The following is a 15,117-nucleotide window of genomic DNA, read 5'->3' on the forward strand; positions in this document are numbered from 1 at the left end:
GAACAAAAAAGTCATGCAACCATGCGTCACATGGTTTCAGAGTTATGACGTTTTTAAGCATGAACCCCTAAAACCGAGCTCCTCCCTCATTTTGGATCCAATCGAGGGGAAACATCACAGATCTGTTCAGCACTAAAATGTCCTTTTGGAATTTGCGATAGGGCACGTGGTTTGGCAGATATCGTGATTTAAACGAAAATATTTTTTAAAATGGATATCTCTTGTTTATTCTCGAGTTCTCCTCAAGCCGCACTGCGCGTCCTCAGCCTCGTCTCGCGAATGTCAACAGTGCGACACAGCGCGCGCTTTCGGGAGGGGCGGAGCCAAGCCGAGCAACATATATATACACATCGATCATTGATCGTGAACCGAAAAATATAATAAATTACTGATGGTTTCAGAGTTATGACGTTTTTAAGCATGAACCTTTAAAACCGAGCCCCTCCCTCATTTTTGATCCAATCGAGGGGAAACTTCACAAATCTGTTCAGCATATCAGTCGACTAAAATGTCATTTTGGAATTTGCGATAGGGCACGTGGTTTGGCAGATATCGTTAATTAAACGAAAATATTTTAAAAAATGGATATCTCTTGAATCGCTCGTACCTCAGACCGTGAGTTGGTAATAATTTATATAATTCACACAGTGCAATACGTGCAGGCCGCTCCACGGAGCGACCTTGCGGGCTTATCAACGAGGCGAGGCGTGACACACGTGTCTCAGCATACCTTAGATCAAGTTTGAAAACCAGCATCAACCGTGCATAAATTTGCATATTCGATCATTTTTGACAGTTTTTTTTTTTTTTTTTTGTATACTGAATCGAGGCTCGTGAAAGAGCTAACATATATTTCACAAACAAATCAACCAGACAAACAAAATATATAAAAAGAGGGAGCGGAAGACAAGATGGGGAGAGAAGGGGAAGCACACAAACATAACATTTGAGAGCAGGGAGATGTGTGGGAGGGAGAGGGCTTGGGGGGAGGCGGCGTGGAAAGGAGGGGGGGGGGGGGGGTGGGAGAAGTATAAAACACAAGGACACCAAGGACGTCCAGGACAAAAGTTGGTATTTGAAAAAGTGGATTTGGGGTGAAATTAGCAGGGGTAGAAAAGATCAAGGTTTTGGATGGGGGAATATAAGAGATGGTGGTGAACAGCTGTTTTAAAGACCTGGAGGGTGGAGTGGGATTCAAGAGAGTGAGGGAGTTTGTTCCAGAGGCGGGAGAAAATAGGAATGAAGGAGTGAAGGTGAGCAAAGAGTCTTGATTTTGGCAGTTTAACCATAAGAGGGTTGCAGGCAGATCTTGTGCGACCTGTAGGAATATTTGGGGGACAGAGCCCAGAGAGAGCTGGGGGGGCAAGGCCAGAGAGGAGTCGGTAGAAGACGGAAAGACCACACACCTGCCTGCGGTGAGTGAGTGAAAGGCCCTTGGAGTTAGCTTCATCGCGGGAGATTCCAATGATTCTGAACGCTTTGGTTTCAACAGCGTGAAGACAAGCTAGGTGTGAGGCAGGAGCACCAGCCCAGAGGGGAGAGCAGTATTCCATTGAGCTGCGGATGAAAGCCTTGTATGTGGCGAGTAGCTCAGGTGTGCTAAGGAATGACTTCGCACGACGGAGGATGCCCAGTCGGCGAATGGCTTTGGAGGCCAGAATTGAAATGTGGTTTTCCCAGGAAAGATCATGGCAGATAGTGAGACCCAAAAGCTTGAGTGACAGAACTTCTTGGAGAGGATTATTCAGAAAGTGGATGGGAGGGTTGTCCAGTCGGTCTTTGCGGAGAGACATCGTAAGAGTGTGAGATTTGTCAGGATTGAAAGAATGTTCCACTTGTTTGCCCAGTCTGTGATTTGGTCCAGGTCTGCAGAGAGTGAGGAGGCTGCAGACTGCCGATCTGAGGGATGAGGAATGGAGCGACAGAGAGTAGAGTCATCAGCAAAGAGATAGAGAGGATTTTCAAGAGAGTCAGAGAGATCATTGATGAAGACCAGAAAAAGCACAGGGCCCAGAACACTGCCTTGGGGAACTCCAGCCTGAACAGGAAGAGGAGATGAGAGAAACCCATTCAGGGCCACACGTTGACTACGACTAGAGAGGAAGTCCGCCAGCCATGCGTGAAGATTTCCATGGATACCAAAGGAGGAGTGTTTGGTGAGAGAGCGGGGTGCCAGACCGTATCGAAGGCACGTGATATGTCAAGGGAGACAGCTCTGATTTCCTGTTTGGCATTGAGGACCTCCATCCATTGTTGAGACAGCAGAAGTAGCATGTCCAGAGTAGAGTGACCTGGTCTGAAACCAAATTGATGATCAGAGATCAAGCCATTGGAGAAGAGGAAAGATTTCATATCCAAAGCAATGATGGATTCCATGACTTTGCTGATAATTGGGAGCAGGCTGATTGGTCTGTAGTTGCAAGGATCTGTTTTTGCACCTTTTTTGTGTAAAGCGGTAATGTTTGCTGATTTCCAGGATGCTGGCAGATGACCTTGAGCAAAAGAGAGGGTGAAAAGAACAGAGAGAGGGTGAGATAGAGCGGCAGAGCAGGATTTTAGGACCCGTGGGCTGATGCCGTCTGGTCCAGTTGCAGAATCAGAGTCGAGGTTTGACAAAACCTCCTCCACCTTGTCAGGAGAGAAGGACACAGAGTCCAGGAGCAGATGGGTTCGACTGGGAAAGGTGGGAACAGATAGAGATGGGTTTGGGACTAAAGATTTTGAGGCAAACACAGAGTTGAGGCATTCGGCTTTGTCACGTGTGATGTCAACTGTGTGGCCATTTGAGGTAAGGGAGGGGATGGAGGGGGAACAAACACCAGAAACGGATTTGACCAGATGCCACCAGGATTTGGAGGAAGGAGACAGGTTTGAGAGTTCATTCTTGAGTGTGGAGAGATAGTGCTTGCTGGCACTCCTGAGGGTAGACACACACTTGTTCCGAGCTTGGTGGAAGGAACTGAGATTGCCTTCAGTTGGATTAGCCTTCCAAGAGGCAAAGGCAAGTTGTTTCAGGGCAACTGCCTCACCACAAGATTCAGTGTACCATGTATGGGAGGAAGGGTAAGACAACTGAAGACGAGATGTGATAAATCTGTGCATGAGAGAGAGCAGTTTGCTTTGGAAGAATTCCCAGGAAGAATTGATGTCAGAGGCAGTGGAGATGGGAGACCAATCCAGACGATTGATGGCTGCTTGAAGACCGTCCCAGTCGGCCTGAGTGAAATGCCAGACTCCTCGACGCTGAGGAGGCTCTCTGAGAATGGCCAGAGAGATGTACACTTTGACAAGCACATGATCAGAAGAACCGATTGGAGCAGAAGAAGAGCAGCAGACATTAGCAGGGAAGTTTGTCATAACCAAGGATAGAAGAGAAGATACTCCATTGGCTGAGATCCGGGTCGGGAAATTGACAGATTGTGTCAATCCCAGTGAGTCACAGAAGTCCTTTGCTGAGGTGCCATGACTGGTGAGAGAGGAACCCACACCCAACCAGCTGGCATGATGACAGTTGAAGTCACCACATATGAGGAAGAGAGAGTTGGGATGAGTGGATAGAAGTTGGTCCATGTTGTCAGACAGTGAAATGTAAATGGAGTCATCACTGTTTGGAGGATGGTACAGAACACATATGAACAAAAGGTGGGAGCGGAGAGGAAGCCGTAGCCAGAGGTACTCCTGGGGGTGAGGAGGAGAGAGAGCAGTGCAAGGAGAGTGAGGAAGAGAGTTTTTGATAAAGATAGCCACCCCACCACCAGGACGAGGCTCAGGTCTATCATACCGGAGGAGGGAGTAACCAGGAAGAGATATTAAGGAATCAGAGACATCTTGAAGGAGGAAAGTCTCTGTTAAGCAGATCAAGTCTGGATTGTCAGAAGCAACCTGTATGGAGAGATCAGTCATGTTTGAGCGAAGGCCCCGGGTGTTTGAGGTCCATACCGTTAATGAAGAGAGAGGGGAAGGTAGGAAGAGCAGTTGATAGTGTGTCAGAGATTACAGAAGAGTTCCAAGAAAGGGAAGGATGAGGAGGATGAAAGGTTTGATGGTGAAGGGATGAGGCACAGTGAGGTGTTGTTTGAGGGGGGGGGGGGCAGAGGAAAGTAGAAGGTTGGGGGGGGGGGGGTGGAGGTATGAGATAGAAGGGAGACGAAGTGGGGAGGAGAGGCAGTTTTGAGGAGGAGGGGGGAGGAGGGAGAATTGGAGAGGAATGGCATGGGGGGGAGATTTGAATGGGAGGGGTTTGGGGGGAGTTTTGAAGGGGAGGAGTGAGGGGGGAGTTTAGGAGGGGAGGGGAAAGGGGGGAGTTTAGGAGTAGAGGGGCAAGGGGGGAGTTTAGGAGTGTAGGGGCAAGGGGGGAGTTTAGGAGTGTAGGGGCAAGGGGGGGGGATTTGGAGGGGAGGGCAAAGGGGGGAGTTTAGGAGGGAGTTCAGGAGTGGAGGGGCAAGGGGGGAGTTTAGGAGTGGAGGGGCAAGGGGTGAGTTTGGGAGTGTAGGTGCAAGGGGGGGGATTTGGAGGGGAGGGGCAAGAGGGGAGTTTCGAAAGTGTATGATTAATGAAAGACGAACATTGATAACAAATTGGGTTTGTTGTGATTTTCAAGTTAGCAATCGGATTCAGAACGACGGAGGAGGGGTGGAATGAAAGTGAATTTAGACCATGTAGTGAGGGAGACGTATAAGAGATTGAACTTCTTTTTTTTGACATGGAATGAGATTGAGAGGAATTTGAAAAAAGCCTTTTAAATAGGAAGAAAAACAGCATGTTGTAATATACCACTGAATAAAACACTGAAGGGGAAAGTTTATGCATATTTAAATAATATTAAAACAGAACCGTAAACAATCTTATATGCACAAAGTACCAACGGGGGGGAGAGTCGAGAGGGACCACCACGAGTCATGTGAACAGGGCAAAAGGTGGATGGCAAGGAGATAATGGGGGCGGGGCGAACAGCACACCTGGACAGAAAATACAGGATGAGACAAAGCACACGTGGAGAAAGGAAAAAATAAATGTTTTTGGTTTTTTTTTTTTTGGGGGGGGGGGGGGTGGGGGTATTTTAAATAAACTTATTTAAAACGTTAGACAAAGAGTATTATGTTCGGGGTAGAAGGGAAAAAAGTAAGAGCCAAGCAAAACACGATGTAGGGGACTTAAGTAAACAAACACCGATGGGGGTACAAGGCTGCACACGCGGAGCAGAACACGCTTAATTAATTACGAGTTACAGGAAATTCAAACCAGAACTAACTATAAACAAACAATAACGCATGGACGATAAAATAACGAGTTGAAATTTGACAAACACACGAATGAAAAAATAATCGCTTTGGATGCCCGGAGCGAACCAGGCCTCAAGGTCGGAAGCTTCAACAACTAGGCCGCGTGGCGCGAAATACTCGACTATTTTTTACAGGTATGAAAGATTAACACCGATAATCTCCCGAGGGACACGCAAAAGGTACACACGTAAGATAAATACAGTTTCGACAAAAATACAAATGTGACAATTACTTAACTTCGAGCATGCGTGAAGATCGTGGAACAGGTTCGAAAAACCGTGACCGCCCCGACAAGATCTCACGAGATCTTGAACACTTTGAACTTTGGTAGGGGACATGTATTGCAGCGCAATACTCAGAATGCTTGTTTAGATAGCTTTATCGTGGTGTTTTTCCAAGGACGCTTCCAATAAAAACTGGAGGTTCCAGGGAACCTGAACTCAACTGGTCTATATCAATATGGTTAGAATATGCATAATAGAACCACAAACGATATAGTTTATATGTGCTAAAAATATATGACAAAAATTGATTTTCAATATGGCCGCCCTGCCGTGCCCATTTTTGGGCGTGCAACGCCCAAATGCAATCCCAAACTAGTTTATGTCTTAAAGATGCTGCATAACGAGTTTCATCAAATTTGATCGATATTTGTGACTTTTAGAGCGTAGACGTCGAATTGTTTACAGATGACAGACAGACAGATGGACGACGGACACTGGGTGTCGAGAAAAACTCAGCTGGACATAGTCCAGTTGAGTTAAAAAGTAATAACAACTCTGATGATAACAGCATAATAATAATGTAATCACAACTCAATGTTAATACTAATAGCATCCGCTCAACCCAATGTTTCCTGCTTGAACAAACGCCGTGTTAACGTGGATAAATAGCTTATCGTGGCATTTCATAGAACCAACGCCCCGACCAGAAGTAAAAATATTATAAACCACAAACACATATGTTTACCTTTTTAAACAGTGGCTTCTCGTGTTGAATACTAAATTGAAAGGGGGGAAACCCGGGGGTATGTTCAGTTACCAATCAGTTAGCTAGCGCTTGCCAAGCCAGTCGTTCCTTATCAACGGTTTCGAATTGAGTGTTTGCTCGAATGCTTAAACCACTCGGTGATCGCTCCTCAAGAAACGTGGTAAATGAACACGTCCCCGAAGCTTTTGAGGCCCAAGCCTAGATATAATGTAATCTATATACCCCGGAGTGGAACGACCCTCCCTGCTGCCCCCGTAAGGAACGGGTGGATGTATTCGTTACAGAAAATACATTATGCGCATGCCAACGTGCACTTTGAAGTAACTATTCTAATCTATGTCCTATTTGTCACCGATGCCAGATCCATAACAATATGATATGCAAGAAATGGGCCCAAACCGTTGTCTGAAGAACATTTCCACAGCACCAAGACCTACCTTCTGGATGAGATTGGAGATATCTTGTTTACTTTCGAGGATGGCCGCTTGATAGATAACCCTCATCATGTCCTGCAGGATTGGTGTCAACCACAGTACGCAGGACTGCACGATATACAAATTATTAAGCTTTTCATCACAATCTTCTTTTAACAATCACTCCAACAAAAGCTTTGCATCCTTATCCTAATCTTGGTTAACATCCATTTTTAAAGAAACGCACCCATATTTTCTCTTTGTATTTCCATCCTGAAAGATAACTTTTCTCTTTAACTCAACAATGGATATCGCAATGTTCTGATCAACAAACTACTTCCTCTGCCACACACCTACCACATGGCAGAGGCATCAGTGATGGTCATCGTGGAATAAATCTTATGCTGAACTAAGAAAGCATCTGCAGTCTAGTTTGTACCTGTGTGTCATGGCTCCCAAGGGTGGCAAGCAGTGTATCCAGGGCAGCTCTCCGTACAGAGCTGCTGCTGTGATACAGGAAAGGCCAAACTCGTGGAACAAGTACTGTGAATGACTTGTGGGCACTGAAACAACAACGCAGAAATAGAGTGAATCGGTTGCTCCGAAACGAAGAGCAAACCATCTCATTTACTCAAAACATTTGGAAACAAGTTTTTAAAACACGTCCAAAACATTTCAGAAAACCCTCACTGCAGATTCATTTGTGTGCTTTTACAGGATGTATTTTGTAGACGAACTTACATACCAATTGTTCCTTACATACAGTCACGTGAAAAAGTAAGTACACCCCATGTAAAGTTTTGACTTTTTCAACATATTTCAACATACAGCTATTTGATCTTCATTTCAACAATATTGACAGATAAAGGTGATATAATATAACAAATATCATGAAACATTTACATTTTGTAGTCCATTGTATAATTTAAATAAACACAAATGCAAATTTCGCATGTGGAAAAAGCAAGTACACCCTTGGCTCTAATAGGTGGTATTGCCCCCTTTGGCAGAAAAAACCTCAAGTAGGAGTTTCTTATAACTGTCTACCAGTTTTTTGCCCACTCCTCCATGCAGAATTATTTCAGCTGTGCGATGTTTGAGGGGTTTCTTGCATGCACAGCTCGTTTCAAATTCCCCCACAACATATCGATGGGATTTAGATCCGGGCTTTGACTTGGCCATTCCAGAACCCTCCATTTCTTTCTTTTCATTCATTCCTTGGTGGATTTACTGGTATGTTTAGGGTCATTGTCATGTTGCAAGGTCCACCTTCGGTTGAGCTTCAATTTCTGACAGATGGCCTCACATTATCCTCAAGCACCCTCTGGTACAATGAAGAATTCATCGTGGATTCTATGATGGTGAGCTGCCCAGGCCCTGATGCAGCAAAGCTGCCCCAAACCATAATATTTCCACCACCATGCTTTACAGTTGGTATCAGGTTCTTGTGGTCAAATGCTGTGTTTGGTTTTCGCTAAACATGTCTTCTGGTACTGTGGCCAAATAGCTCTACCTTTCACTCATGTGTCCAGAGCACATTGTTCCAGAAGTGCTGGTCTTTGCCGAGGTGTTCATTGGCAAACGTTAGTCTTTCCCTGATGTTCTTTCTGGACAGCAAAGGTTTCCTCCTGGCACACCTCCCATGTAGATCAAATTTGTGCAGCCTCTTTCTGATGGTAGACTCGTGCACTTTGACATCAACAGTGGCAAGAGCTACCTGTAGGTCCCGTGATGACATTGTGGGGTTCTTAGAGACTTCTTTCAGCATCTTGCGGTCTGCTCTCGGGCTGCACTTGCTGGGGCGGCCTGGCCTGAACAAGTTGGAAGTTGTTTGGAATCTTCTCCACTTGTAGATGATCTTCCGGACAGTCGAATGATTGATTTCAAATTGTTGGAGATCTTTTTAAACCCCTTCCCAGACTCGTAGGCATATATAACCTTCTTTCTGAAGGCCTCAGAGAGCTCTTTTGATCTAGGCATGGTGACGCCGCACACTTCAACAACAAAGATCTCGCGAGATCTTGGAGACGGTGGCAGGGGTTTTCGACGGTCCACACGGTCTCCACGTTTTTCAAAGTTGTCTGTTCACAATTGTATTTTGTCGAAACTGTATTTATCGTTCGGTGTGTGAACTTAGAGTGTCCCCCTTGGAAGTTTCTCGGTGTTTATCTTTCATATATTAATCGTTTGTTTGCCGCGTCGCGAGCAAGGCCTTGCAGCCTCAGGCTTCCCCCGTCGAAGGTTGTTCCTTCCTTCGCTGTTTTGCTAGCTTTTTTGATTTCCCCTTCTCCACCAAGCTTCACCAAACATCTACTATTTGTCTAACGTTGTAACCCCCACACCCCCTCCCCCAAAAACAAACAAAAAAAACTTTTATTTCCCTTTCTCCTCGTGTGCTTTTGCCTCTGCCCACGTGCGCTGTCTCGCCCCACCCCCATTTTCCCCTTGCCTTCCACCTTTTGCCCTGTTCAAGTGACTCGTGGTCGTCGCTCTAGGCTTCCTCTCCCCATTGGTATTTTTGTGAATATAAGATTGTTCTTCACAGTTCTGTTTAAATATGTTTCAACTATCCCCTTCAGTGTTTTATTCAGTGGTTTATTACAACACGCTGTTTTTCTTCTTATTTAAAAGGCTCCTTTCAATTTCCTCTTCAACTCATTCCATTTCAAAAAAATAATCAATCTCTTATGATTCCAAATCACTCCATGCTCTAAATTCTCATTCATTCCATCCCTCCTCCATCGTTCTTAAACGAATCGCTAACTTGAAAATCACAACAAACCCAATTTGTTATATATGTTCATCTTTCATTAATCATCCACTTTTTAAACTCCCCCCTTGCCCCTCCCCTTCAAATCTCCCCCCCAACCATCCCTCCCAAATTCTCCCTCCTCCCACCTCCTTCTCAAAGCTGCCTCCTCCCCACTTCGTCTCCCTTATATGTCATACCTCCACCTCCCCCAACCTTCTACTTTCCTCTGCCCCCCCTCAAACAAATTCTCACTGTGCCTCATTCCATCACCATCAAACCTTTCGTCCTCCTCATCCTTCCCTTTCTTGTAACTCTTCTGTAATCTCTGACACACTATCAACTGCTCTTCCTACATCCCCCTCTCACCCTTCATCTGACCCTACCCCTCCCCTGTCCTGCACCCGATGCTCCCCCTCTCTCTTCATTAACGGTATGGACCTCAAACACCCGGGGCCTTCGCTCAAACATGACTGATCTCTCCATACAGGTTGCTTCTGACAATCCAGACTTTTTTTTTTTTTTTTTTTTTTGTTTGTTTGTTTGTTTGTATACAATATCGAGGCTGGTGAAAGAGCGAACATTAATCACACAGAAAGACAAACCGACACATAAAACATATAACATAGGGAGCGGTAGACAAGATGGGGAGAGAGGGGGAAGGACACAAACACAACATTTGAGAGCAGGGACCGAGAGACATGGAGACATCGAGAGATCTGAGAGAGGGCGAGGGCTTTGGGGGGGGGGGGGGGGCGTGGGAAGGGGGCAGTGGGAGAGGTATAAAACATATGGACACTGCCAGGACTTCCAGGAAAGAAGTTGGAATTTCAAACAAGGTGGATCTGGGGTGAATTAGCGGGGGTAGAAAAGATCAAGGTTTTGGATGGGGGAAGATAAGAGATGGTGGTGAACAGCTGTTTTAAAGACCTGGAGGGAGGAGTGGGATTGAAGGGAGTGAGGGAGTTTGTTCCAGAGGCGGGAGAAAAGAGGAATGAAAGAGTGAAGGTGAGCGGAGAGCCGAGATTTCGGCAGTTTAACCATCAGAGGGTTGCTGGCAGATCTTGTGCGACCTGTAGGAATATTTGGGGGACAGAGCACAGAGAGAGCTGGGGGTGCAAGGCCGGAGAGGAGTCGGAAGAAGACAGAAAGACCACCTACCTGCCTGCGGTGAGTGAGTGAAAGGCCCTCAGAGATAGCTTCATCGCGGGAGATTCCAATAATTCTGAAAGCTTTGGTTTCAACAGCGTGAAGCCGAGCTAGGTGTGAGGCAGGAGCACCGGCCCATAGGGGAGAACAGTATTCCATTGAGCTGCGGATGAAAGCCTTGTATGTGGTGAGGAGCTCAGGTGTGCCGAGGAAGGACTTCGCACGACGGAGGATGCCCAGTCGGCGACTGGCTTTGGAGGCCAGCTTGGAAATGTGGTTTTCCCAAGAAAGATCATGGCAGATAGTGAGACCCAAAATCTTGAGCGACAGAACTTCTTGGAGAGGATTGTTGAGAAAGTAGATGGGAGGGTTGTCCAGTCGATCTTTTCGGAGAGACATAGTAAGAGTGTGAGATTTGTCAGGATTGAAAGACATGTTCCACTTGTTTGACCAGTCTGTGATTTTGTCGAGGTCTTCAGAGAGTGAGGAGGCAGCAGACTGCCGATCTGAGGGAAGAGGAATGGAGCGGCAGAGAGTGGAGTCATCAGCAAAGAGATAGAGAGGATTTTCGAGAGAGTCAGAGAGATCATTGATGAAGACCAGAAAAAGCACGGGGCCCAGAACACTGCCTTGGGGAACTCCAGCCTGAACAGGAAGAGGAGATGAGAGAAACCCATTCAGGGCCACACGTTGACGACGACTAGAGAGGAAGTCCGCCAGCCATGCGTGGAGATTTCCATGGATACCAAAGGAGGAGAGTTTGGTGAGCAGAGCGGGGTGCCAGACCGTGTCGAAGGCACGTGATATGTCGAGGGAGACAGCTCTAATTTCCTGTTTGGCATTGAGGACCTCCATCCATTGTTGAGACAGCAGAAGCAGCATGTCCAGAGTAGAGTGACCTGGTCTGAAACCAAATTGATGATCAGAGATCAAGCCATTGGAGAAGAGGAAAGATTTCATATCAGAAGCAATGATGGATTCCATGACTTTGCTGATAATTGGGAGAAGGCTGATTGGTCTGTAGTTGCTAGGATCTGTTTTTGCACCTTTTTTGTGCAAAGCGGTGATGTTGGCTGATTTCCAAGCAGATGGCAGTTGACCTTGAGCAAAAGAGAGGGTGAAGAGAACAGAGAGAGGGTGAGATAGAGCAGCAGAGCAGGATTTTAGGACCCGTGGGCTGATGCCGTCGGGTCCAGTTGCAGAATCAGAGTCGAGGGTTGACAGAAACTTTTCCACCTTGTCAGGAGGAAAGGACACGGAGTCCAGGAGCAGCAGGGTACGACTGGGTATGGTGGGTACAGAGAGGGATGGGTTTGGGACACAAGATTTAGAGGCAAACACAGAGTTGAGGCATTCAGCTTTTTCACGTGCGGAGTCAGCTGTGTAGCCGTTTGAGGTAAGGGAGGGGATGGAGGGGGAACAAACACCAGAAACGGATTTGACCAGACGCCACCGGGATTTGGAAGAGGGAGACAGATAAGAGAGTTCGGTCTTGAGAACGGAGAGATATTGTTTCCTGGCTCTCCTGAGGGTGGACACACACTTGTTTCTGGCTTTGTGAAAGGAAATGAGATTTCCTTCCGTTGGATTTGCTTTCCAGGAGACGAAGGCAAGTTGTTTCTGGGCAACAGCCTCACCACAAGATTCCGTGTACCATGGACGGGAGGAAGGGTATGACAACTGAAGACGAGATGGGATAAATCTGTGCATGAGAGAGAGCAATTTACTTTGGAAGAATTCCCAGGATGAGTTGATGTCAGAGGTGGTAGAGATGGGAGACCAGTCCAGATGATTGATGGCTGCTTGAAGACCGTGCCAGTTGGCCTGAGTGAAATGCCAGACTCGTCGACGCTGAGCAGGCTCCCTGAGGATGGTCAGAGAGATGTCCACTTTAACAAGGACATGATCAGATGATCCGATCGGAGCAGAAGAAGAGCAGCAGACATTTTCAGGGAAGTTAGTCATAACCAAGTCCAGAAGAGAAGATGTTCCGTTGACTGAGATCCGGGTCGGGAAATTGACAGATTGTGTCAGTCCCAGTGAGTCGCAGAAGTCCTTTGCTGAGGAGCCATGGCTGGTGAGAGAGGTACCCACACCCAGCCAACTGGCATGATGACAGTTGAAATCACCACATATGAGGAAGAGAGAGTTGGGATGAGTAGATAGAAGTTGGTCCATATCATCAGACAGCGAGATGTAGATGGAGTCATCACTGTTTGGTGGACGGTACAACACACATATGAACAAGAGGTGGGAGCGAAGGGGAAGCCGTAGCCAGAGGTATTCCTGGGGGTGAGGTGGAGAGAGTGCAGTGCAGGGCGAGTGAGGAAGAGAGTTTTTGATAAAGATAGCAACCCCGCCTCCAGGACGAGGCTCAGGTCTATCATACCGGAGGAGGGAGTAGCCCGGGAGAGATACTATGGAATCAGAGACATCATAAAGGAGGAAAGTTTCTGTTAAGCAGATCACGTCTGGTTTGACAGAAGCAACCTGTATGGAGAGATCAGTTAAGTTTGAACGAAGGCCCCGGATGTTTGAGGTCCATACTGTTAATGAAGAGGAAGGGGGAGCATCAGATACAGAACAGGGGGGAGGAGGGGTAGGGTAAGATGTGGAAGAGGTGGAGGAGGTAGGGAGAGCAGTTGAAGGTGTGTCAGAGATTTCAGAATAGCTCGGAGAAAGGGAAGGATGGGGCGGACAAAAGGTTTGATGGTGATTGGGTGAGCCACAATGAGGTGTTATTTGAGGAGGGGGAAGAGCGAGGCAGAAGGTTGGGGGAGATGGAGGTGAGAGTTTGAAGGGGGAAGAAGCGGGGAGGACGCTTTGAGGAGGGGGAGTGAGCGGGGGGAAATTGAGAAGCAATGAGGGTGGGGAGATTTGAAGGGGAGGGGTGAGGGGGGAGTTTGGGAGGGAAGGGACAAGGGGAGGGATTTGAAAGGGATGGGATATGGGGGAGATTTGGAGGGGAGGGGTGAGGCAGGAGTCTAGGAGGGGAGGGGCGAGGGGGCGTCTTGGCGGGGAGGGGTGAGGGAGTAGTTTAGGAGGGAGGGGGCAAGGGGGGAGATTTGAAAGGGATGGGTGATGGGGAAGATTTGGAGGGGAGGGGTGATGGGGAAGATTTGGAGGGGAGGGGTTATGGGGAAGATTTGGAGGGGAGGGGTGAGATTGGATTTTTGAAAGTATACGATTTATGGGAAACGAACATTTATTGCAAAATGAGTTTCTTGTGACCTTCGAGTTAAAAATACGTTTAAGGACGCTGGATGGAGGATGGAGTGCAGGAGAGTTTAGGGAATGTAGAACAAAGGCACTATAGGAGATGGATATTTTTTTTGGGATGAATTGATTTGGTGAGCAAGTCGAAAGCAGCCTTTTAAAGAAGAAGAAGAAAAAGGTGTTATAAAATATGACGGAATACATAACTTGAGGGGAAAGTGTAAACATTGAAGGTTAATGAGTGAAAACTATCTGGGGAAATGGGGGAGAAACACGTGGTCGAAGAACGAACGAACGAATAAGAATGAATAAACGAATGAGAACAGAGAAGGAAATGTTTTTTTTTTTTTTTTTTGAGTTGAGATTTACACAAGGAAGTAGGCTATGGGTGAAAAGACTGGGAATACAGAGAACGAAAGTTATTGGATCACAAACGACGGACCACTGAGAGAAAAACAAAGCCTCAAGGTTGTACAGTGCACACTGTACAAGGCCTTGCTCGCGACACGGCAAACAGACGATCAATTTATGAAAGATAAACACCGAGAAACAACCAAAGTTGCACACAATAACTTCACACACCGAAATATAAATACAGTTTCGACAAAATACAATTGTGAACAGACTTAACTTCGAAAAACGTGGAGACCGTGTGGAGCTTCGAAAATCCCTGCCGCCGTCTCCAAGATCTCGCGAGATCTCGCCGAGATCTGGGGTCTTCGCCGAGATCTGGGATCTCGCCGAGATCTGGACTTGATCTGCTTAACAGAGATTTTCCTCCTTCAAGATGTCTCTGATTCCTTAATATCTCTTCCTGGTTACTCCCTCCTCCGGTATGATAGACCTGAGCCTCGTCCTGGTGGTGGGGTGGCTATCTTTATCAAAAACTCTCTTCCTCACTCTCCCTGCAATGCCCTCTCTCCACCCCACCCACAGGAGTACCTCTGGCTACGGCTTCCTCTCCGCTCCCAACTTTTGTTCATATGTGTTCTGTACCGTCCTCCAAACAGTGATGACTCCATTTACATTTCTCTGTCGGACAACATGGACCAACTTCTATCAACTCATCCAAACTCTCTCTTCCTCATATGTGGCGACTTCAACTGTCATCATGCCAGCTGGCTGGGTGTGGGTTCATCTCTCACCAGCCATGGCACCTCAGCAAAGGACTTCTGCGACTCATTGGGACTGACACAACCTGTCAATTTCCCGACCCGGATCTCAGTCAATGGAGTATCTTCTCTTCTGGACTTAGTTATGACTAACTTCCCTGCAAATGTCTGCTGCTCTTCTTCTGCTCCAATCGGTTCTTCTGGTC

The 15,117-nt window shown here is 46.8% G+C and overlaps 1 protein-coding gene across 3 annotated transcripts in view; it reads right to left on the reverse strand.

The window, feature by feature from the left end:
- The window catches only part of BTAF1 (B-TFIID TATA-box binding protein associated factor 1), a 321,948-nt gene that overhangs the window by 205,602 nt on the left and 101,229 nt on the right, over positions 1 to 15,117 (reverse strand). For all 3 annotated transcript variants that reach the window (XM_078786829.1, XM_078786828.1, XM_078786827.1), the window contains exons 14-15: positions 7,125 to 7,248; positions 6,710 to 6,814 (exon numbers count right to left, since the gene is read on the reverse strand). In XM_078786829.1, the coding sequence (XP_078642955.1) occupies positions 6,710 to 6,814; positions 7,125 to 7,248 (229 nt within the window). The remainder of the gene's footprint in view (positions 1 to 6,709; positions 6,815 to 7,124; positions 7,249 to 15,117) is intronic.

This window comes from Myxine glutinosa, chromosome 11 (assembly GCF_964187855.1).
Source record: "Myxine glutinosa chromosome 11, kmMyxGlut1.1, whole genome shotgun sequence".
In the NCBI taxonomy this organism is placed as follows: Eukaryota; Metazoa; Chordata; class Myxini; order Myxiniformes; family Myxinidae; genus Myxine; species Myxine glutinosa.